The sequence below is a fragment of the Nicotiana tabacum genome, chromosome 15 (assembly GCF_000715075.1).
Source record: "Nicotiana tabacum cultivar K326 chromosome 15, ASM71507v2, whole genome shotgun sequence".
In the NCBI taxonomy this organism is placed as follows: Eukaryota; Viridiplantae; Streptophyta; class Magnoliopsida; order Solanales; family Solanaceae; genus Nicotiana; species Nicotiana tabacum.
The window spans coordinates 92,000,120-92,026,125 of record NC_134094.1 but is presented as its reverse complement, the minus strand read 5'-3'; the positions used below and the strand labels follow the sequence as shown (position 1 = coordinate 92,026,125).

The following is a 26,006-nucleotide window of genomic DNA, read 5'->3' as shown; positions in this document are numbered from 1 at the left end:
CTTTCCCCTAAGTCTGGGACAAAACCTCTTCATATGGCCAGGATCCCCGCACTCGTAACAACCACTCGAAACAGAGGACTACTAACCTGAAGTCTGACCCTGATGGCCTAAATACCCACTGGAGGAACCTTGAATAGTTAGCGGCCGATAGGAACTCTCTGGCATGGCACTGAAGTAGGGCCGCACTGGAGCACCCCCAGGAGGAGGCGGTGCTGGATATGTGGGCTTGCTAGACTAACCCCTCAGAAACTGACCCCTGCCCCCAGCCGGGGCACCACTGAACTTTCCAGAATACCGAAATCGTTTATCCCTCATAGCCTGCTCCCGACCACGCTGATGTGCACCCTCGATCCTCTGAGTTATCTCTATAACTAGGTCATAATAAGTCCTCATCTCAACCTTCCTGGTCATAGTGGCATGGCTAGTAGTGTGCAAACCTACCACAAACCTCCGCACTCTCCCTACATCGGTTGGAAGTATCATAAGTGCATGGCGAGATAACTCAGAAAATCTCGCCTCATAGTCGGTCACCGATATCTGGCCTTACTGGAGCTGCTCAAACTAAAATCACAACTCTTCTCTCTAAGAGGGTGGAATATATCTATCCAAGAAGAGGCGTGTGAACTGGTCCCAAGTCATGGGAGGGGAACCTGCTGGTCTGGCGAGAAGATATGACTGCCACCACCTACGGGCCCTGCCCTCCAGCTTGAAGGTGGTAAAATCCACCCTATGGGACTTCAATATCCTCAGGTTGTGCAGTCTGTCCCTGCACTAATCAATAAAGTCCTGGGGGGTCCTCATGTCGCTCACCTCCAAAGACAGGAGGTTGTAGCCTGGTCCATCTGTCCAATAGCCTATGCGGATCACCGACCACAACTGGTATGGGCTCAGGTATAGCTGCTATAACTGGCTGAGCTCTGACCATGTGTAGTGCGCCCGGGGTCTGATATACGGCAGTTGTATGCCCTGGAGCCTGAGCGGTAGGGGTCTGTGCCCCCTCCCGCCTGAGATGTGGATGGGTCTGCTGGAAATAAACTAGCATGAGTAATAGAATTCATGAACTGTAGAATACGGTCCATGACCTCCTGGAATCTCGTTGCGGACATGAAATCCACTGGGGCTGGTCCTGCTGCAGGCACCTCGCCCTGCTTCTCAATAATAGGATCCTCTATTGGACCCGCTGGTGGCATAACTGGAGCAACTCTAGGGCGTCCTCATCCTCTACCATGAGCTGGAGCTCTCCCTCGGCCTCTGCCTCGGCCTCTAGCGGGAGGGGGAGTAGCTTCTCCATGATCGGGTACATCTGTTGCGCGCGTTCTCACCATCTGTGAGAAAATAAGAGAGAGATATTTAGTACAACATCAACTACACGATAGGAGATGAAGAAAGAGTAGTTTCCTAACACCCTATAGCCTCTCGAAGTTAAGTACGGACGTCTCTGCACCGATCCGTAAGACTCTATTAGGCCTGCTCATAACTTGTGAGACCTACGTGAACCTAATGCTCTAATACCAAATTGTCACACCCCAATTTCCTATAGGCCGTGATGGCGTCCAACGTCGCCACTAGGCAAGCCTACAGTGAACTAACCGTGTATCTATTCTTTTAATATTTTTAAATTAGTTGATTTCTAGTTATTACATAAGTAAGGGATAAGAAAATTTAATAAAATAAAACGTAGAAAATTGTAAGATCAAGCGTAGTGAAATGAATACTCAAAAAAAATCATTAAGAGTCTACTAGCAAAACTTCAAGATCTAGTGTCACAAGTGTACGAGCTACTAGTAGAATACACAAAACCCTAAACTACTGTCTGAAATAAAGAAGAAAAATACAAAGGAAAGACTTCGGGTGCTGCAGAACGGCTCAGAAGGCAGCTCACCGCTAAGTCTCGATGTATCAGGAGTGCGCGTCAGGATGATGTCCAGATGCACCTGCCACAGATCCTGCACGATTAGTGCAGAAGTGTAGCGTGAGTACATAAATAACATGTACCCAGTAAGTATCAAGTCTAACCTCGAAGAAGTCGTGACGAGGTGTCGACTTCGACGCTTACTATGGGTTAATAATAAAATGCAGAAATTATAAATAAGCATAGATTATGTAAGACAATTAGTACAACTCAGTAACAAGCAGAGAACAATAATTCTTTCACTATCAACAAATTTCGAGTCAATTCCTATCATTTAAATAATTATAACCGCTCAAGCCATAAATTAATATCAAGTAAAATTAGGCTCCGAGTATTATCACGCACGATTTATGCTGAGGTCGTACGACCCGATCTAGAAATATAATGTACACTGTCGAGGGTCAAATGGCACGAACCATAGATGCATCTATTAATCCGCCGAGGCGAACGACCCGCTCCCATGAGAGTAGAGAAAATTTACCTCGCTCGCGAAAATACTTGCGACGCAAGTGAACATAGAATTATCAGAGTTATTATAAAATCCTTCAATTCTTCCCAAACATAAGAAATCCAAACTAGAGACTTTAAATATTAGAATCCTTAATCTCAGCTCATTTCAAAGCAATTAATGTGCATAACCAACATAATAGTGCAGACAAAGCATTGTGTAAGCCTAAAACTACCCGGACATCACATAGAATATAGCTACGCACAGACTCTCGTCACCTAGTGTGTACGTAGCTCCCCACACATATAACTCACAACAAAAATACACCTAAGGGGATGCGTTTTCCTCTTACAAGGTTAAGCAAGAGACTTACCTCGTTCTAAAGCTCACTCCTGATCGATAAATATGCTTTAAATCCTCAACTTGATGTCAAACGACCCGAAACTAGTCAAATGTTATATAAATTAATCAATACATGTTCAAAAGTTCATAATTTAACTATTATAGTGATTACCCAACCCATGGAAGATTCCTAAAATTCATACCCGGGGCCACGTGCCCGGATTCCGAAAATATTTGAAGATAAATGTTACGCATAACCTCACGAACTCAAATATATAATTTTCACTCAATTCCATAACTATTTTCGTGGTTAAATCCCATTTTCATCAAAACCTAGGTTTTTCACCTAAACCCATAATTTTCACAATTTTACATGTTAAAATCTACTCATAATCTATGTATTAAACTCACATTGGGTAGGAATTACTTATTGTCACGACCCAAAACTCTAACCTATCGTGATGGCGCCTATCGATGGTACTAGGCAAGCCGATTTTTCAAAATACTTCAAATGTTTCACAAAATAAAGCAAAAGCTTGATATGACAGAGTTTTCATAAAAACAGGAGTTAAACTCAAAATTCAACGCGAAAAAATAGCCCCAACATCGGGGTGTCACCAAATCATGAGCATCTAAACAACCAGTCTAAGAAACAGTGTCTAGAAGAGTCTGTGTCTAAATTCCAAGAAAGGAGAGACAAGAACTGCGAACGCCGGCAGCTACCTCGTGAATCTCTGATACTCAACCACGCACGAGATCAACGTCCTCTGTGATCGGATACACCTGGATCTGCACATAAAGTGTAGGGTGCAGTGTGAGTACAACCAACTTAGTAAGTAACAAAAATAAATAAGGAACTGAGAAGTAGTGACGAGCTATACAATTACCGTTCACTTCAGAAATTTCAGCAATAAAAGTAGACATGATTTAATTCCGGCAATATAAGTTTAGTCAGTTGTACATTTACTAAGTTCAGATAAACCGGATACTATATTTTCCAGAAGTTCAAAACAATGACATAATTCAGCTAAGTGCAGCAACAAAGGAAACAAATGCAACCTCTCAGGGTAACAATCACTCAAGCTCTCAATAACTCAAACACTCGGCTCTCAGCCCTCAGTAATCACACTCAATAGGTACCTGCTCTCACTGGGGGGTGTACAGACTCCGGAGGAGCTCCTTCAGCCCAAGCGCTATATCGATGCGGCGTGCAGCCCGATCTAATCATATAAGTAGCCATAAGGCTCGTTGCAGCGTGCAACCCGAACCACAATCCATAACTAGCCATAAGGCTCGTTGCGGCGTGCAACCCGATCCATATACATTCAGACCTCAGGCTCGTTGTTGCGTGCAACCCGATCCATATACCTCACATAGCTCACAGCTCGGCACTCAGGCCCTATCTCAGTCACTAACCTCTCTAACCTCTCGAGCTCTCAGAAATCATACAAATCAGCCCAAAAGAGATGATAACAAGTATCAACAAGAAAACAAGAGGAAACGGAGATATGACACGCAAGTAAAACTGTGACTGAGTACAAGACAACAAATATCAACTAATTCAACAAGTACCCGACTACTGCGGGTCCCAACAGTAATATCATATGGCCTAAGCACGGGTTCAAACATGAATGGCAGTCAAATTTCTAGAAGACAGAGGGCACATGTAATTAACAATAAACTATTCGACTTTACAGTCTCACGAAACGGACCAAGTCACAATCCCCCATGGTGCACGCCCACACGCCCGTCACCTAGCATGTGCGTCACCTCCAAAATAATCACATCATACCAAAATTCGAGGTTTCATACCCTCAGGACCAGATTTAAGACTGTTACTTACCTCAAACCGCGCAAAATCCTACTCTGAAATGCATTTGCCCCTCGAATCAGTCTCCAAATATCTCGAATCTAGCCACAAGCAGTACGATATAATTAATATAGGCTAAAGGAATCAATTCTATAAGAAAAACACGAAATTATAAGCCAAAATACGAAATAGGCTCGACCCGGCCCCTGGGCCTATATCTCAAAATCCGACAAAAGTTATAAAACCCGAAAGCCCATTCACTCACAAGTATAACCATACCAAATTTATCAAAATCTGACACCATTTGGTCATCCAAATCCCCAAAATTCACTCTCCAATTTCCCTAGCCCTAAACCCCCAAATTTCACCTCAAAAACTCACCAATTAGGTGAAAAATCAGTGGAAAAACATCATTATTGAAGATAAATGGACATAAGGAGCTTACCTCAGTAATCACTCCAAAATCCTTCTCAAAATCCTCCAAAATCCGAGTTCAAAATAGTGAAAATGGTGAAAAATCTCGAAGTCCCGTATTTATATGTTCTTCCCAGGCCTTTCGCACCTGCGGCCTTATTTTCGCACCTGCGGCCTTATTTTCGCACCTGCGGAACCGCTCCTGCGCAAAAATATCCGCACCTGCAGAACCCACTAAAAACACTGGGCTCGCACCTGCGCTCCAGGGCTCGCACCTGCGGAGTCGCTTCTGCGGCCCTTCGTCCGCTTCTACAGAAATGCCCAAACTTTCCCTTTTCGCATCTACGGGCCATCCTCGCATCTGCGGGCTCGCAGATGCGCATCCTTTCTCGCACCTGCACCCCCTGCCCTTCCTGACCTTGACCGCATCTGTGGCCTCCTCTTCGCTTCAGCTGGTCCGCACCTGCGGTCTCCCCATCGCAAGTGCGAAACACCAGAACACCAGAAAAACTCAGCAATTACCTAAGTCCCAATTTCAACCCGTTAAGCATCCGAAACACACCCGAGGCCCCCAGGACCTTAATCAAACATACCAACAAGTCTTATAACCCAATACGAACTTAGTCGAACCCTCAAATCACCCCAAACAACATCAAAAACACGGATTAAACCGGGATTCAAGCCTAATGAAGTTCTAAACTTCTAAATTCCACAAACGACGTCCAAACCTATCAAACCATGTCCGATTGACCTCAAATTTTGTACACAAGTCATATTCAATATTACGGACCTACTCCAACTTCCGGAATTGGAATCCAACCCCGATATCAAAAAGTCCACTTCCGGTCAGATTTGCCAAAAATACAACTTTCGCCAATTCAAGCCTAATTCTACTACGGACCTCCAAATCACAGTTCGGATGCGCTCCTAAGTCCAAAATCACCTAATGGGGCTAACGGAACCATCAACATTCAAATCTGGGACCATTTATAGATATGTCGACATCCAGTTGACTTTTCTAACTTAAGATTCCAATTAAGAGACTAAGTGTCTCAATTCACTCTAACATTACTTCGGACCCGAACCAACCAACCCGGTAAATTATATAACAGCTGTAGAACACAATAGAAGCAGAAAATGAGGAAACGGGGCTACAACTCTCGAGACGACCGGCCGGGTCGTCACACTTACCTTCAAAAGCTAGGTTGAAATCCCCTTCTTTAAAGCTCCAAAATCGCCCAAGGGTGTAATAAACAAGCTCAAAATAGCCTAAGTCCCGATTTAAACAAGACGCTGCCCAGCTGCCTCTTCTTCGCGAACGCGGAACTGGCCTCGTGTTCACGAAGGCAAACGGCCCAGGCCCAGAAAAACTTGGCCATCGCGAACGCGACCAGGGCCTCGCGAACGCGGAGGCTTACCTGCCCTTCCCTTCGCGAACGCGAAGAACAACGGTGCCGCCCCCACTCTGCTCGCCTTACCCTTCACGAAAGCGGCCCACATCCCGCGAACGCGAAGCACGAAATTCCCCCAGCCAAATTCCTTCATCGCGAACGCGAGGGTCCCTGCGCATTCGCGAAGAAGGAAACCAGAACTTGAAAATCTGGTTTTTCCAACTTAGCTCCGGGTGGTTCGAAACACACCCGAGCCACTCGGGACCCCGTCCAAATGCACCAACAAGTCCATAAACATAATACGGACCTGCTCGAACTCTCGAAATTTGTAAGATAACAGCGAAACTAAGAATCGCACCCCAAAACTCAATTGAATCAAAATATGAACTTCGAGTTTTCAAATCGCTCCGAACGCGCCAAATTATACTCTGACTACTCAGAATGACACTAATTTTTGCGTGCAAGTCTTAAATTACCATACAAAACTATTTTTCGGCTCAGAAACCCAAAGAGACCTCGATAACACCAAATTCTACTTCAAACCAAATTTAAAGAACTCTAAAACCTCTAATGTGCCAACTTTCACTATTAAGCGCCGAAATGCGCCCGAGTCATCCAAAACCCAATTCAAACATACGCCCAAGTCTGAAATAATTATACGAACCTATTGGAACCGTCAAATCTCGATTCCGAGGTCGTTTACTCAAAGTGTTGACCAAAGTCAAACTTGACCTTTTAAGGCCAAACCAAGGAACCAAGTGTTCCGTTTTCAACCCGAACCTTTTCAAATCCCGAACTAACCATCCCCGCAAGTCATAAAATAGTGAAGCACATACGTGGAGTCTTATTTAGGGAAACGAGGGTCTAGAAAGCAAAAACGACCGGTCGGGTCGTTACAGCTCATATATAAAAATTCGAACTCCAACATATTATGCTAGAATATTTCCGGAATATTAAGAGTGTTTTTGAATAGATTTTATCTTTACATGAAAAGTGGCTAAATTTCGATTACTTTTGAAACTATGACTATTTTTCAATTACCAATTATAAATATGACTATCATCAAGGCTCGAGTCCAAAATATCTGATTAATTGTGAATGAACCTTAGCACTTGAGGAAAAAAAAATTGACCTGATATGTTAACCAAATGTAGTTTATCTTTAAAAATCAATATTAAGAAAATGTGAAATTATTTTATGGGATAATTGAAAATTTTATTTTCTATGAGTTGCAGTTTAACATTTATTTTTATGAGTTATGATTTGAAATCATTTCAACTTTTTTTCTATTATTTTTATGCTTTAGTGATTAAACTGTTTTTTTCTAATAATTGAGCTTTTTTAGATGTTATTTAACTTATTACACTAAAGTGAAATTCGATGTTATTTAACTTTTTTTAGATGTTGTTATCAGCAATGTGTATATAATGTTGTCGCGAAAATATTTTTATTTTTTTAAATTTTTTCTACTAAACACATCCTCAGAAACTGTTTAAGATGAGGGTCAAATAATGGAAATTCGAATTTAGATTTCACTCTCAACATTCTAGTGGAGTTAACAACAACAATAATAACAACCTACTATAATCCCACTAGTGGAGTTTAGGGAGGGTAGTGTGTACGCAAACTTTACCCCTACCCTGGCCTGGGATAGATAGGCTGTTTCCGATACACCCTCGCCTCCCTCCCTCCCCCTCCAAGAACTCCCCACCTAGCTCTTGGGACCTCTTGATTGGAAGTGGAGGGTGCTCACCAGTAGAGCAGCCCCTCTTGTCCATGGGAGGTAAGAGTTCTCAATTTGGACCATACGCTTTAATAATTTAGGTCTCATTTTAAATTTTGCAAAGTGGGTTTTTTGAAGCCCAAAATCAGCAACACTTTCACTTTTGGTCCAAAGTCCCGCACTACCAGTAATAAAATTTGTTCTTGAAACAACACCTGCAAATGCTGTCTCTCTCGTCCTCTTTGGTATCGTTCGGTGGAATTGCAAAGCCTATTTCGGCGCCGATCAGTTTACAGTGTCAGTATAAACCTTTGAGAACGACAATTAACAATCCCTCTGATTCCATGGCATCTTCAGTTGCCCCAAAATGGGCTCAAAAAACTGTGACTCTTCCTCCTCAAAGGCGGGGCTGTCATCTTGTTACATCCAAGGTATGTCTCTAACTTGCCCGTTACTTTTGCTAATTTTAACCAACTGATCCATTACTTTCTTCTGTTTTAGTTTTTGATTACTTTTGCAAATATTTATTAGAGAAAAAAACTTAGGGAAAAAACATAAGTAGCCAGCCCTTTGCTCTTTATAACAATAGCCTAGTCCTAAAAACTAAAAACAACCCCAAAGGAATGTAGCCATATCATTTATGATTACAACAACAACAACAACAAACCCAATATAGTACCACGAGTGGGGTTTGAGAATGATAGATAGTACGCAAAGCTTACCCCTATGGTAGAGAGGTTGTTTCCAGTAGACTCTCGACACGAGAAAAAATGAGAAAAGAGCAGTAGCAACAAGTCATAACGAGAACAAAAGAAAATAAGGCGAAAGGAACAACATGTAGTGATAGAAATCTACAATATTAAAATCCAAGACTACCGCTAATAACCTACAACTACCTCTAACCTACAACCTTAATCTTCGACCTTCACACCTTCTTATTAAGGATCATATCCTCGATCAGCTGAAGCAAAGTCATATCTTGCCTAATTACCTCTCCCCAATACTTTTTTAGCCTACCCCTACCTCTTCTAAGACCCACCAAGGACAACCTCTCACAACTCCTTACCGGGGCATCTGTGCTTACCCTCTTCACATGCCCAAAGCATCTAAGTCTTGCTTCCCGCAGTTTTTCCTCCATGAGGCCACTCCTACCTTGGCCCAAATATCCTCATTCTTAATCTTATCAATCCTGGTATGCCCGCACATCCATCTCATCATCCTCATTTCTGCTACTTTCATTTTCTGGACATGAGAACTCTTTACTGGCCAACACTCTGTCCCGTACAACATAGTCGGTCTAACTACTATTCTATAGAACTTACATTTAAATTTATGAGGCACATTCTTATCCATAAGACATCGGATGTGAGTCTCCATTTCACCCACCCCGCACCAATACGATGTGTAACATCTTCGTCAATTTCTCCATTTCCTTGGATTATAGATCCCAGGTACTTGAAATTATTTTTCTTGGGTATGAGTTGTGTATCAAGCATCATGTTCACGTTTGTTTCACTGGTCCCGTCACTGAACTTACACTTCAAGTATTCTGTCTTGGTCCTACAACTTGAAACCTTTAGACTCTAGGGTCTGTCTCCAAACTTCCAGTCTTGCATTAACACCACTTCGCGTCTCGTCAATCAGTACAACTAGTTTTAGAGTACGCGCATTGCGCGTGTTCTCCATATCAATGAATATAAAATTTAGAAAAAATTACACAAATATTATTAAACTATGTGTTAAGTTATAAAATAAAAATTTTAAAAAGTACAAGCTCTTGAAAAATATTGACTGTTCATCCTATTTAGCCAACTTAATAAAGAAAAAAACTATGTCATGCAAAAGTATTCTAACACCTTTACATAACTTCGATGTAGAAGTTGTGCATTTGCTTTAATAGCTCAAATAGAATTGAATAATACATTGACTTGTATTACTATACTATGTTCTCATGGCCTTAAAGAAATAAATTTTATTTGCTCAAAGTACCTAATATAAATTTCATATTATTCATATTGAACTCAAATTGAAAAATACGACAAACAATAAGACAGTCCATATTGTTGGATAAAATTATAATACTAAGAATTTTATTAGATTAGTAATATTTAAATCCAACAATTTATTTTCCTAGAAAGAAATAAAATGATATAAATTAAATCATTATATCATTATGATATAAGTGAAAATTTGCTTAAATATTATTTATATTGTTGGTGTACTCAAAATAAGTTAAGTTATTTACATTGTTAAAGTATTATTTAGCTGTTAAATCTTAATGAAGAATTTAGTGTTGGGGTGCAAACCCATACTCAGACATCAACAGATAACTCTTAAACAGAGAATTATAATTTGAGATTCTAATTAATATAAAAAATATGCTTGCACATTTTTCTTTCAGTGATATATACCAAATTTATAAAAAGTGTGTTTTTGTATGTCACACATGTAAAAGTTCCCAAAAAAATTTAAATGTCTTAACACTTTGTTAGGAATTTTCCTTAAAAATATTTATGCGTGTACTCTTATATAAGTGGTAATGTTTGGTTTCTTAAAGTTCTAAAAATTAGGACCTTACATGAGTTAGCGTTAGTTATGTATTTTCGTATTTCTTGATTTATGTGATCACTTGTCGTTGCTTTCGTTTCTGCCTTCTGATTACAATACTCAGTTTTAGTTTTGTATCTTTGTATTTTTTCTTCGGTTTTAGAATTGGTGTGATTGTTGCTGCCCTTCCTTTAATCTTTCCTAAGCCGAGGGTCTTTCGGAAATAGCCTCTCTGCCTTCTTGAAGGTAGGGATAAGGTCTGCGTATATACTACCCTCTCCAAACCTCACTTATGGGATTACACTAGGTTTGTTGTTGTTGTTGTTGTAAAAATTAGGACCTTTTACATATTTTATATAGGAAAAAATTTAAAAACAAAAATTTTAGTTGATTTCAAAATCCTAAATTTTAGGAAAAATAATCAATTGACTATTTTGTCTAGCGTGAAATCTATTTTTAAAAGGTAAAAAAGGCGAACAACATTTCGTTAAGGGCCTTCGTGCTTTTAATATAGTATATATATCATCCGCAAATACCAGACACCAGGGCACCTCCCATTGAATGTGACGCATAAGTATATCCAACGCCAAAGCAAATATAAGAGTTGACCCCTAGTGCAACTCATCACAACTGGAAAGTGATTCGAGTCCCCTTCCATTGTCCTCACCCGAGTTTTAACTCCTCATACATGTCCTTAATCACCCTATTATATGCTACAGGAACACCTCTAGCCTCCAAACATCTCCATAGAATCTCCCTTGGGACTTTGTCGTATGCTTTCTCTAGATCAATGAACACCATGTGCAAGTCCCTTTTCCTCTCCCTATACTGCTCCACCAATCGTCTTACAAGGTGAATGGCTTCTATAGTTGAACAACCCGGCATGAATCCGAACTGGTTTTCGGAAATAGACACACTCCTCCTCACCTTTGCTTCCACCACTCTCCCAAACTTTCGTGGTGTGGCTAAGCAGTTTGATACCCTTATAGTTGTTACAATTTTGGATATCACCCTTGTTCTTGTATAACGGGATCATCGTACTCCACCTCCAATCTTTGGGCATCTTCGTCGTCCTAAAAATGTTGTTAAACAACCCAGTGAACCATTCCAAGCCTGCCCTGCTCATGCTTTCCAAAATTCTACTGGAATTTCGTCTGGCCCAGTCGCTCTCCCCGACTCATTTTACGCATAGCCCCCTCGATCTCCTTAGTTTTAATACGCCTACAATAACCAAAATCTCAACGGTTCTCAGAGTGCTCTAAATCATTCAACACGATGCCCCTGTCTCAGATAAAAATCCCTGTAACAGAAAATAGAGTGAAAAATATTTCTACATGGATATTGGCTCCAATAGTATCAAACGCAAATATACCAGAATCGTTCTCTACATGATTTCTATCCAAAATCAAAAAAACATTGGTGTGGAGAAGCGGCACAATGTACAGATAACCATGGAAGCTGTTAAAATTCTGATACAGTACAACTGAAAGTGGGATAGTGAGTACAAATTCTCAATTTCAATTTTAATGGAGTTTTGGTCCAAGTCGATTATAGTTTTTATGATGTTGATGAAATCAACAATCAATTGGTTATTGATACATCAAATGTTATATTGGAAATCAAATACTTATTGAAGGACAGATATCCACCGATCGGCATCGACATTGATATGAGTGTTCGATTTTGCCTCAATCTAAAAAAATTCAACTCTTCAACTCTGACATCACTCAATACTCATGGTGCATTACATTGAAGGAGAAAGTAACATTTGGTAGTTGCTCCAACAATGAATTTGTTGCTACAACATTATATAGGATATGTGATGAGATTATATTATTTTATATCAAGTTAAAATTGAACACTCATATCATTGTCTATGTCCATCGGTGAATATCTGTCCTTTAATGAGTATTTGATTTCCAACGAAGAATTTGATATATTGATACCCAATTAATTATTGATTTCATCAATAAAATTAGAAAAACTACGATCTGCTCGGATCACATATGCATTAACATTGAAATTGCAGAAATTGTATTTATTATCCCACTCCTCGTACGGTATCAAAACTTTAATAGGTTTCATTGCTGATCAAAATCCTTGTGTTGCTTTTCCTCGCCAATATTCTTTTCAATTTTGGATAGAATTCGTATAGAGATTGTTTTACATTCCACGTTTCTAGTATATTTGCACTTGATTCTGTTGGAGTCGCCCAAAAAATTCACTCAGTATCCATGTAATGAGCGAATTTTTCACCGTATTTTCTGTTACAATGTGAGCATCATAAATGATGTGGCTATATTATTTTAGGGTTATTTTTCATAAACTAGTTTTTAGTGTTAGACTGTTGTTATAAAGACAAATGGGCTGGCTATCACCCCCCCCCCAAGTTTTTAACGAAAACTTATGTTTCAGAGCCCCCAATAATTACGCTTTTGTGATAATTTGTCATATGTGTGTGTGTGTGTGTGGTGTGTGTGTGTGTGTGTGGCGTCTTTATGCAAATCCTATTATCTCAAATTGAGCATACAAAATATAGTCATGTCTATATTTGCTTGATTAACTTTATGTAACTGAACCAATTCGAATTTATGTCGGGACGCTCGACTACGGAAGCTATTCACCTTATTAGGAGGTTGGTGGAGCAGTATAGAGAGAGGAACATGATTTACATATGGTGTTCATCGACTTAGAAAAGGCTTACGATAAAGTGTCGAGGGAGGTTCTGTGAAGATGTTTGGAGGCTAGAGATGTTCCTATTGCATACATTAGGGCTATTAAGGACATGTATGATGGAGTTAAGACTCGAGTGAGGACAGTGGGAGGGGACTCGGAACACTTCCCAGTTGTAATGGGTGTGAGAAAGCATGAGAGAAAATATGTTATTGATATTGGATGTTCAATACAATACAAGAGGTCCTTATTTATAGCTATACTATACAAGGACATACTACTCCTATTCCAATGTAAGACAAGACTACACTATATACATAGCTGTAAACTAACACTACCCCTCAAGCCGGTGCATACAAATCATATGTACCGAGCTTGTTACATATATAACCAATACGAGGAGCAGTGAGAGACTTGGTAAAAATATCTGCAAGTTGATCATTCGACCTGACAAACTTTGTAGCAATCTCTCCTGAAAGTATCTTTTCTCTGACGAAGTGACAATCAATCTCAATGTGTTTAGTTCTCTCATGGAACACCGGATTTGATGCAATATGAAGGGCAACTTGATTATCACACACAAGTTCCATCCGACTGATTTCACCAAATTTCAACTCCTTGAGCAATTGTTTGGTCCAGACTAGCTCACATGTTGGCATAGCCATTGCTCGATATTCTGCTTCTGCACTAGACCGAGCAACTACATTCTGTTTCTTGCTCTTTCAGGACACCAAATTGCCTCCTACTAAAACACAATATCCAGACGTAGAACTTGTATCAGAAGGTGATCCTGCCCAATCAGCATCTGAGTATCCAACGATCTGCTCATGACCTCGATCCTCAAACAATAACCCTTTACCTGGAGCCGATTTTATATACCGAATAATGCGGACAACTGCATCCCAATGACTACCACAAGGAGAATTCATAAACTGACTCACAACACTCACAAGATAAGAAATGTCGTGTCTAGTCACTGTGAGATAATTTAATTTTCCAACCAGCCGCATATAGCTTGCATGATCGCTAAGCGGCTCCCACTGTCCTGGCATAAGTTTAGAATTCGGATCCATCGGAGTGTCAACAGGTCTGCAACCTATCATCCCCGTCTCCTCAAGAATGTCTAAAGCATATTTTCTTTGAGAAATAACAATACCTGAGCTAGACTGGGCAACCTCAATACCTAGAAAGTACTTCAATCTGCCTAGATCCTTAGTTTGGAAGTGCTGGAAGAGATGCTGCTTCAGATTGGTAATACCATCCTGATCATTGCCAGTAATAACAATATCATCAACATAGACTACCAGATAAATACAGAGACTTGAAGCAGAGTGCCGATAAAACACAGAGTGATCAGCTTCACTACGAGTCATGCCAAACTCCTGGATAACCGTGCTGAACTTACCAAACCAGGCGCGAGGAGACTGCTTTAGACCATAAAGTGACCGACGCAAGTGACATACAAGGCCACGAGACTCCCCCTGAACAACAAAACTAGGTGGTTGCTCCATATAAACCTCATCCTCAAGATCACCGTGAAGAAAGGCATTCTTAATGTCCAGCTGATAGAGGGGCCAATGACGAACCGCAATCATGGATAGAAAAAGGCGGACTGAAGCCACTTTAGCCACGGGAGAGAAGGTATCACTGAAATCAAGCCCAAATATCTGAGTATATCCTTTGGCAACAAGACGGGCCTTAAGTCGATCAATCTGGCCATCGGGACCAACTTTGACTGTATAAACCCAACAACAACCAACAGTAGATTTACCTGAGGGAAGATGAACAAGCTCCCAAGTACCACTTGTATGTAAAGTAGACATCTCGTCACTCATAGCCTGTCGCCATCCTGGATGAGACAACACTTCACCTGTAGACTTAGGGATGGAAACCGAGGACAAAGAAGATATAAAAGCATAATGGGGAGATAACAGACGATGATAACTCAAATCGACATAATGAGGATTAAGGTTAAGTGTGGTCCGTATACCTTTCCGAAGTGCAATCGGTGTGCTAGGAGCAAGGTCCGCAGCAAGAGCAGGGTCAGGTGCAGGACGAGAACCAGTTGGGCCTGATGTAGGGCGCGAACGACGATGATAAGTCAAGAGTGGTGTTCCTGTGGCTGGGGAACTAGGAGGAACAACACTAGACTTCTCAACGGTTGGTATGGATGAAACCTCTGTGGTCGAAGGTGGAGGAGGAGCTATAGTAAACTCCTCAAAGGTCAGTATAGGTAAGACCTCAGATATATCATGGCGGTCAGCAGAAGTAAAGAAAGGTTTAGACTTAAAAAATGTGACGTCAGCTGACATAAGGTACCTACGAAGATCTGGAGAATAACAACGATATCCCTTCTGAACACGAGAATAACCAAGGAAGACACACTTGAGAGCACGAGAAGCTAACTTATCTTTCCCAGGGGCTAAGTTATGAACAAAACACGTGCTCCCAAAAACACGGGGTGGAAGAGAGTATAAGGGTGACTGGGGAAACAATACTGAATGCGGAATCTGATCCTTGATGGGAGATGAAGGCATCCTATTAATCAAATAACAAGGTGTGAGAACTGCATCGCCCCAAAAACGCAACGGAACACGAGATTCAATTAGAAGTGTGCGAGCAGTCTCAATAAGGTGCCTATTCTTTCTCTCAGCAACCCCATTTTGCTGAGGGGTATAATGACAAGATGTATGATGAATAATTCCTTGAGAAGTCATAAACTGCTGAAACTAAGAAGATAAATATTCTAAGGCATGATCACTGCGAAAAATGCGAATAGAAACACCAAATTAGTTTTTGATTTCAGCACAGAAATTCTGGAATATAGAAAATAACTCAGAACGATCTTTCATTAAGAAAATCCAAGTACATCTTGAATAATCATCAATGAAACTAACAAAATAACGAAATTCCAAGGTTGAACTGACTCTACTAGGACCCCATATATCAGAATGAACTAAGGAGAAGACAGACTATGCATGACTCTCAACACTACGCGAAAAGGAGGTTCGGGTATGTTTCCCAAGCTGACACGACTCACAATCTAATGTAGACAAACTAGATAAACTAGGCACCATCTTCTGAAGTTTGGATAAACTCGGATGTTCTAAACGTCTGTGGATTAGATCTGGAGGATCTGTAACTAGACATGTTGTGGAAGGACTGAGTAAGTTAAGGTAGTAAAGGCCTTCTGATTCACGTCCTGTACCAATTGTCTGTTCCGTACTGCGGTCCTGCATAATAAAAGAATCGTCAATAAAATATATACCACAATGGAGGGCACGAGACAAACGACTAACATATGCAAGACTAAAAGGACAGCCAGGGACATAAAGAACGGAATCTAGGGTGATAGAAGACAGGGGATTAGCTTGTCCAACTCATTTTGCCTTAGTTTGACATCCATTGGCTAAAGTAACAGTGGGAAGAGACTTTGAATATACAATATTTGACAAAAGTGATATATTACCGGAGATGTGATCAGAAGCGCCTGAGTCCATGACCCATGGGCCAAGAGTGCTAGACTGGGAAACACAAGCAAAAGAATTACCAGTAACAGAAGTATCAGTCTGAGCAATTGAGGCTACTTGTGGAGATGTCTGCTTACTTGCTCGATACTGAAGGAGCTCATTATATTCTTTTTTAGATAAAGAAAATCCCTGGTTACCTGTAGTCTCGGTCTGAGCAATGTAAGCATTTTTGGGTGGACGACCATGTAAGGAATAACACATTTCACGTGTGTCCAAGTTTGTGACAATAAGAACACTTGGGTCTAGATCTTCCAAAACGACCTCCTCCTCGTCTATGCTCCATAGTTTGAGATGCCCGAAAATCCACTGTCTGGGATGCAAGAACAGAGGAATCAAGTATCTGTGATGAGATAACTGGGTGACTTGGTGCTGCAGCAAGGCAGAGTAATCGAGAGAATAATTCATCAACTGTCGGGACAGTCGGACTAGCCAAAATCTGGTCGCGTACTGAATCAAGATCATTAGGAAGTCCAGCGAGGGTAAGAACGAGAAACATCTTTTGTCGCTGCTCTTGTTGTTTTTCAACACTAGCAGAAACTGGCATCAACTTCTCAAATTCCTCCATAACTGCCTGTACTTGACCCAAGTAAGTAGACATATCTAATTCCTACTTCTTTAAGTTTGTCATCCGCGATATCAAATCATAGAAGCGAGATATGTCATTAGTGTATAAGGTGCGTGCCTTTGCCCAAACCAAATAACATGTCTGGAATGGATGAAACAAGTGCATCAACTTGGAATCAATAGATCGCCACAAGATGCTACATAACTGAGCATCGATTATTGCCCAAAGTGCTATTGCCTTTTCATCTCCTTCGCTAGACTATTTGATTAGATAATCTTGATCACCTTGGCCTCTACACCACAACTCGACAGATGAAGTCCAAGCTAAGTAGTTTGAACCTCTCATTAAAGGTTCCGAGGTAATAATAGCACTAGAGCTTCCAGAACTCATGTTTCTAGACCCAAAAACATTAAATCCCAAAGACATTGTTGCAAATTATTACCAAATAAGAGAAAGAATCAACTGTAATCCACTGAAACAGAGTAAGGAAACACAGAAACAGAATAATGAAATACTGTAGCTGCCGGAATCTTACTGTAGCTGTCGGAATAGTACCGTAGCTGCCGGAAAAAACTCAAAGTTGTCGGAATGAAATGAAAACAGTAGGGGTAGGATCGAAATTACCAGGCGACCCAACTGTTCTGAAGGAAGTTTTTCAAAAAATGGCCGGAAGTGGTCGTACGCGCAGGCGCGTGAGGAGGCTGCTGCCGGAGATTTTCACTGGGGTTTGGTCGCCGGACAGTGACGACTCTTGTGGTAGTGTTGGATTTTGCACAACACTGACGGAGACGAAGCAGACGCAAAACAGCCTTAAAAAAGAGTCGCCGGAAAAAGACTTCCGTTGACTGATTTCTCTTCCCGGAATCGCTGGAATTTATGCACAGCGATAAATCTCTCACAATTGCTCTGATACCATGTGAGAAAGCACGGGAGAAAATATGTTATTGATATTGGATGTTCAATATAATACAAGAGCTCCTTATTTATAGCTATACTATACAAGGACATACTACTCCTATTCCAATGTGGGACAAGACTACACTATATACGTAGTTGTAAACTAACAATGGGGTTGCACTAGGGGTCAGCCCATTTTTATTTGCCTTGGCGGTCGACGCACTAACGCGCCACATTCAAGGGGAGGTGTCGTCGTACATGTTATTTGAAGATGGCATTGTACTAATTGACGAGACGTGAGGCGGTGTTAACGAGAGGTTAGAGATTTGGAGGCAGACCCTAGAGTCTAAAGATTTCAAGTTGAGCAGGACCAAGACAGAATGCTTGGAGTGCAAGTTCAGTTGTGCGACTCAGGTAGTGGACGAAGACGTGAGGCTTGATTCAGAAGTCTTCCCTGGGATACTTGGAGTGCAAGTTCCTTGGAGTGCAAGTTCCTTGTTTGTAATACAGGAGAGGTAGATACAGGCTTTTGATTAGTTTCCTTGTTGTTGCCTCTTCCTTTTATCTTTCCTGAGCCGAGGGTCTATCGGAAACAGCCTCTCTGCCTTCTTACAGGTAAGGGGTAAGGCTTGCGTACACACTACCCAGACCCCACTTGTGGGATTAAATTGGGTTTGTTATTGTAACTTTATGTAACTAGGTTTGCGGTCGAGCTTTAGATGGTCCCTTGCAATGGCCGTTATTTTAACTAGTTGCAGTTACTGAGAGGATTATAGAGTATGTTAAACATTAGTTACATAATTCTGTTGTGCAGACACTGTTTGAAAAGAGTCGCTGGTGATTTACCACTCTATCAACTTCAGTGAACTTGAAGCGCGCATAATGGCCCAATAAGCTCTTACCTGTTATAAATGATGCTAAAATAATCTCCTAGGCCCAGATCACCTGTAAAAAATGTGTAAAACCTCTATCTCATTTTTCTCGCGGCTGGAAACATGACAATATGGTCGAACTGATACATTCAAATCATACTTTATCTCCATGCATTAGAACAACATAGGATAGTTTGCTTCCTGTTCATTTTGTTATGTTTTATTTTCTTCAAGCTCAAGCAGATTATTTGTTGGGAACCTTGATTTGAGAATCATGTCAGTAGGCATAATCAATAGAGTTATAGACAGGGTTATTTTTGAATTACATTTATTTTGGCCGTACAAGAACAAATGTGACAATAGACACTGTGAAAATGTTATCACAGCATAGCAAATTAGCTGGATCACAAACTGAACTGACATGTTTTCTTACAAAAGTTGATGTACTCAGATTCCATTCTTATTCTTCTGGTTTATGAACCATCTTTTGTCAGGTTCAGAGGTGATATTTTGACTTCTTATACTGTCATATGGGTAATTATTACTCCGGTAATCAGCTTTAGTATTTCTAGCTACTAATTCTTCAGCTGCTAGACTAGTGATGTTAATATATTAATCTGGACAATTATTGAAAAGCATTTGTATGATAACCCCATCTAAACATAAGCATACTGTACCTTGGTCATGGAGAAACATGTTTCAAATATCAAAGTACTCATAAAAGAGTTTGTTTCTCTTTCTCTTTCTCTTGTCCAATTCTGTGGGTTCCATCTCTTTCCCAACCCGACAAAAAGAATGTATTCTGCTTGATATTAATAACATCTTAATGTCTTCATCAGATTTTGAAGGAAATTGGTCAAGAGATGGCAGGCTTCAAATGTGGCCTTGCTCATCTTTTTCGTAAGTACTCCTACTCTGAAATTTCACTTGAAATTCTGCTTGACATCTTTTAATTGGCCAGGTAATTGCCCCAGAATTCTTTTATGACTGAATATAGTTAGCTGTATGTTTAACCAGTGCAGCATACAAGTGCTTCTTTGACCATAAATGAAAACTACGACTCAGATGTTCGAGATGATACAGAAACATTTCTTAATAGGGTTGTCCCAGAGGTAATATTATTTTCTGCCAGGTAGAGTACTTGTAATTAATTGTTGTGGAGAGTCTCATTTTGTTTTAAAATGACAATTTCAGGGGATATCTGCACCGTGGAAACATACTCTTGAGGGTAAGCTTGTAGCTTAATCCCTGTCCTCCGGTGTCCGGAGTCTGGACTGCTGTTTATTTTCTTCCAATTTTTGTTTTTTTTTCAGATAATGCACTGTGCTTCTTCTAGGGGTGGCAATTCGGTGAGGTGGTTTGGGTTTGGGGGTGAAAACTAGCAGATCCTAATACCTAGCAGTTTGACTTGAGCTTGGGGAAGCTCAAAATCTTATGGCTGAGCTTGACACTGTATTAGTATGATTTAAGAGCTTGTGCTTGGGCCTGATATGGTTGAATAAGTCCACCTGGCAGTATCGTCCAGAGTCAGTGTTCCAACTTAAGAAATCCCACATTTTTTAATTAAATCAGGTAGCATGAGACTCATCAAATTACTGGAAAATCAACTAATGTTTGAAATAACAAACCTTAGTAGTCAAAACCTTAACATCCCTCTTTTAAAACAGTGAAAAACTCAAAAATATTCATCAGATGTATCTTGAAGATGGAGAAAATAATTTACATCTACAAAAAGAAGGTATTGAATTAAAATACATGTGTAGTATTTGGATTGGCATTGCCATGATCCCCCTTTTCAAGCGAGTAGCATCTCGTAGTGTGATGTACGTCTCTGAACTTGTTCTCAATAGAAGAATCGCCTAAGATGAAATGGGATGAGAGTCGAGAAATTAGGAGAGGAGGATATCTGTGCCAAAACATGAGAAGTGAGATTAGCAAAGAGAAGAAAAATATGAGATAAGAGTGAGGAGAGAGGAGAGAGAAAGAGAGTAGAAGTGTTGGAAAAAGTGGAGCGGCAGAGGAAGCAAGATTCAAGAAGGTGAGAGAACTGGCTAGGAATATAATTGATCCGAGAGGCAGTTAAAATGAATTGCAATGAATTTAAAATGTAGCTGTATTCTTAGTACCCAATCAATGTACATCAATGATATTTATACATTGAGACTTTTGAATGAAATTCAAATGGAATTTTGGCTCCAACTAACTAATCTAACAATTTGCTATGCACCAACAAGATTGCGGTGGAGTGGTAAGTACTCCTTTATCCTTAACCAGAGGTCTCGGGTTGGAGCCCTGGGTATGAAGTCGTCTTTGTTAGGGAGCTCTTTATCCCTAATGTGGGACTTCTCAGCGTGAATTCGGACTTAATCAGGACCCAATGCGAGTACTGGATACCGGGGTGGGAAACCAAAAAAAAAAAAAAGAAAATTTGCTATGAAACTACTAATTAAATTGAGTCTTCAACTACTTCAGTCTTAAATTCTAACTCAATCATTGCTTACTTCAGTATCCAGCTCCGCTTCCCCATTTGATTAGCAAATGCATAGCTAGATCCGCAATCCTCCTTGTACATTAACTTTTCATAATCAATCTCAGTAAAATAAAGAAGACTGAAAAATTACTGGCTTAACATGATAAATATTTTTTGCTCTTTTACTGCATTTGAGTTGTTTCTGGAGACCTTTGGAGTCGGTTTAAATGTTTAGCAAAATTATCAGTTTGTTCCTTGTTGGTGATTCTGACGTTCATTCGTTGTGTCATACCTACCTATAATACTACCTCCTATAAGAAAAAGAATACTACCACTTATTTATATGTTATATTCTATTGTATCGCCTTCAATCTTTCTGACAGAAGTTTCAGGGATTAAGTTCTTGTTTTTTTTCCTCCTCGGATAACTAGTCTTTCTCAATTTTATTTGTTGTTATTTTGACATTACTATGTTGCAATTTTGACAGGGCCAGATGACATGCCTGCTCACATTAAGTCATCTATGTTTGGCTGCACGCTCACGTCTGAATATCTCCTTGTTTTAATCCATATAGTTTTTCACACCTCCATTTTACACTGATATTTACCATGTCTTGGATTTTCAGGATTCCAATCACAGACGGAAAGCTAAACATGGGAACCTGGCAGGTACTTGTGAAAACTCTTTCCAGGTCATTTGATTTGAGCCTGGCTAGAACAATGAATTTTATTGCATTCACCTTCATATTGGATTATGCGTTCTATTGAAAAGCGGGCAGTTAAAGTTGTTTCATCTACTATTGTTACCAAGTTGGTCAATTCTTTCCTTCAATCCTACTCTTTTACATATAATGACTGCCAATTCCTCTCAATTGCATTTAAAGACAGAAAGAGAAGAAAGAAAAACAAAGAAAAAGAAATATACCTTAAGATAGTAGATCATAAACTGAACTTGAGATTAGATATAGTCATGTCTAACAATTGGGAGTTTGGGACTAATTTAAGAATGTCAATCTTTTAGGGTTATTCATGATTCGGCTTTTGAATGTTGGGTCAACCTTTTATTGAACATTTTGTTTAAGATGCATGGATTTTAAATGTTATTGCTTTCTTCTTGCTTAGCTTACATGTAAAGCAAGTCTTTGACCATCATTCTATTTTCTTTTGAATATCTTCCATCTTTGGCTGAAGGGGAGCCTTGGATTTAATGGTAAAGTTGTCTCCGTGTGACGTATGGGTCATGGGTTCACGCCGTAAGCAGTCACTAATGCTTGCATTAGGTTTTTTATCTTCCATCTTTGGCTGCCTTATTTGCTTTGCTGTGTTTTAGAACATAATTGGTTAGCCATGATGTCTATTTTAGTGAACTCAGTTAGGTTGGATGTATGAGATTAGAAAAAGAAATTGAAGTTACTTCTTGGAAGACATGTAAAGAGAGGAATTGAGATATCTTGTTTGGGTTAATAAATCACGAAACAAATAACTAACATCATTTGGGATTAGTATCATGTACTTCTGTCAACTCATTCTGGCAAGGGGTGTTTCTTTTGGGAGTATGAAAAGTCTAAAATAGGTTTCCTTCAATTACTCCATGCCATCCCTAACAACTCTTACCTGACCAGTGCTTTTAGCTCTTAGAAACCTTGAAGATATCAAGGACTTATCAGGGCTACTAGATACATAGATAAAGTGCAGTATATACCAGGATATCATATTTCATCTGCAGCAAGACAAGGCTTTAATCCCTTAATTTCTTCAAAGAGATTGTATATGGAAGCACAGCATTAACTTTGGCACATGATTTTTGATTCAACATCTATCTGGCAACTGTAAGTAGTAGACTTGAAGATGAACAAGTCATAGCAAAGACACTTAAGAAAGTGCTAGAATTCTTTAGGAGGCTAAAACGTATGAGTATATGGCCCATACCTTTATCCCTTTTATTCTATTCTTGGGGTGAGGGGAGGAGTGTTTAAGAGGAGGTTGCATCAAAGCCTTTTCAATGACTTCTGCTTCGAACCCCCTAAACGATGAGTAGAATTCCAGAACTTTGCAAGCTTGGAGTGGTGTTTGCTGTTTTCCCATTTTGTGAGTTTGTTTAATGTGTTAGTTTATCAAAGGTGAATAGCGTTTTAAATGGTAGCACAGTATACGAGGTGACTCAATATCAACTGTTGTTTTGTTTGATAGCCTGTTTCTCATCTGCAGTTGATGGAAGGTATGATGAGTAACTAATGTTTTCTGAATTTCAGGGCATTTGGTTGTGTGAGCACCGTGATGCGGCTACCCCTCGCAGAATTGTGATCACCCTTAATGGCATGTGAGCCGCTAAAGTCAAATGTTAGAGAAGTACTATCAATGTGCTTATCGTACTGAAATGGTCATGTGTAATACTCTCTCGTTGTGATGTTTTTCTAGCCCATTTCAGTCTATGATGACCTAGAGATGAAAATCTCTTGGCAATTTCTGGTAAAAACGTGCTATTTGGTTTGTGTCCAAATTTCACTATGACCGACGAGCTTTAAGATGTGAATTTGTACGGTAAACATTGAAGTTCTCCTTCCAGTGTTGCATCTTTATTATATAATATATAATAATTGTTATAAATATATTATTATGGATGTTCATTTAGTACTCTATTGTAAATAAGTTTTCTGAAGAAACTTATCTATATGAGATTCCGCCATAAATATGTTTATCTATTTAGTACTCTATTGGAAATAACTCTCCTAAAGAAGCTTATCCTTTCAGTACCCCGTTATGGATAAACATCACACCCGATAGAAGATTATCCATATCTGGTATAATGAGCTTATTCTTTCGGTACCTCGTTATGGATAAACATTACCCCCGGTAGAAGATTATCCATATCTGGTATAGTGAGCTTATCCTTTCGGTACCCCGTTATGGATAAACATTACCCCTGGTAGAAGATTATCTAAATCTGGTATAATGAGCTTATCCTTTCGGTACCCCGTTATGGATTAATATTAACCCGGTAAAAGATTATCCATATCTGGTATAATGAGCTTATCCTTTTGGTACCCTATTATGGATAAACATTACCCTCGGTAGAAGATTAACTATATCTGGTATAATGAGCTTATCCTTTCGGTACCCCCGTTATGGATAAACATTACCCCCGGTAGAAGATTATCTATATCTGGTACAGTAGCAGCTTAAACAGCAGCTTGCAGAAACAGCTTACACAACAACTTGCTTTATTCTATAAATAGAGGAAATTTCAGTTCATTATGTACATAAGTTTGAAGTTTGAATAATATATCAGTTTCTCTCTATACTTGTCTTTACTTTACAGTCTTTATTTTATAACACGTTATCAGCACGATACTCTGTCATCTCGAGAAAATACTTTGAAAGTATCAGAGGTACGAACTTTCTTTTCCTAAATAATGTCAAATCTTTCTAAACTTGAGTTTGTAACCCTGGATATATCAGGCAAAAGCTACATGTCTTGGGTGCTTGATGCTGAAATTCATCTTGATGCGATGGGTCTGGCATACACCATCATAGACAAAAATCAAGCATCAAACCAAGATTGTGCCAAAGCAATGATATTCCTACGCCATCACCTTGATAAAGGCTTGAAAATGAAATATCTCACTATTAAAGATCCAGTCATACTGTGGAATAATTTGAAAGATAGATATAACCACTTGAAGATGGTCGTTCTTCCATAAGCACGTTATGATTGGACTCATCTAAGGCTATAAGATTTTAAATCTATCAGTGAGTATAATTCTACTATGTTCAGAATTATTTCCCAATTGAAACTATCTGGTGATAATATTACTAATCATGACATGTTGGAGAAAACTTTTACCACTTTTCATGCCTCGAATATGTTCCTGCAACAGCAATATCGAGAGATGGGATTCAAAAAATATTCTGAACTTATCTCACATTTTCTTGTAGCCGAGCAACATAATGGGTTATTAATGAAAAACCATGAAAGTCGACCTACTGGTTCTTGTCCATTCCCTGAAGTGAATGAAACGAACTTTCACCAAGCTAAGCGTGGAAGAGGACATGGCCCCAGTCGTGGTCAGGGAAGAAACTCTAATCATGGTAATAATAATGCACCAAAGAACCCTCCTCACCACCAGCAGTGAAAAAGGAAGGAACAAAAGTATGACGCGGTGCAAGCAGCAAAGGCAGAAAATACATGCTATAGATAAGGCTGGCAAGTGGGCCGGTCCAGGCCCGGGACCGCGGGCCAAACGGCTAAACGGGCCAGGACCGTTTGGTCCGGTTTTAGCGGGCCTGGTCCGGTCTCGTGGGCCGGTCCTATGATTTGGGCCCGTCAGGCCCGGGACCGGCCCGATCCCTTAGCGGGCCAAACGGTCCCAACGGCTTGGGCTGTCAAAAATAGCCGTTTGGCTGTCAAAAATA

General features: G+C 39.9%; 1 protein-coding gene across 1 annotated transcript; it reads left to right on the top strand.

Moving 5' to 3' along the window:
- Positions 1-8,142: 8,142 nt before the first annotated feature.
- LOC107819206 (uncharacterized) lies at positions 8,143-24,200 on the top strand. The gene is made up of 7 exons (XM_016645295.2): positions 8,143-8,471; positions 19,964-20,024; positions 20,142-20,236; positions 20,319-20,352; positions 22,082-22,136; positions 22,220-22,262; positions 23,846-24,200. The coding sequence occupies exons 1-7, from the start codon at positions 8,262-8,264 to the stop codon at positions 23,915-23,917; spliced, it is 570 nt and encodes a 189-aa protein (XP_016500781.1). The 5' UTR covers positions 8,143-8,261; the 3' UTR covers positions 23,918-24,200.
- Positions 24,201-26,006: the final 1,806 nt, after the last annotated feature.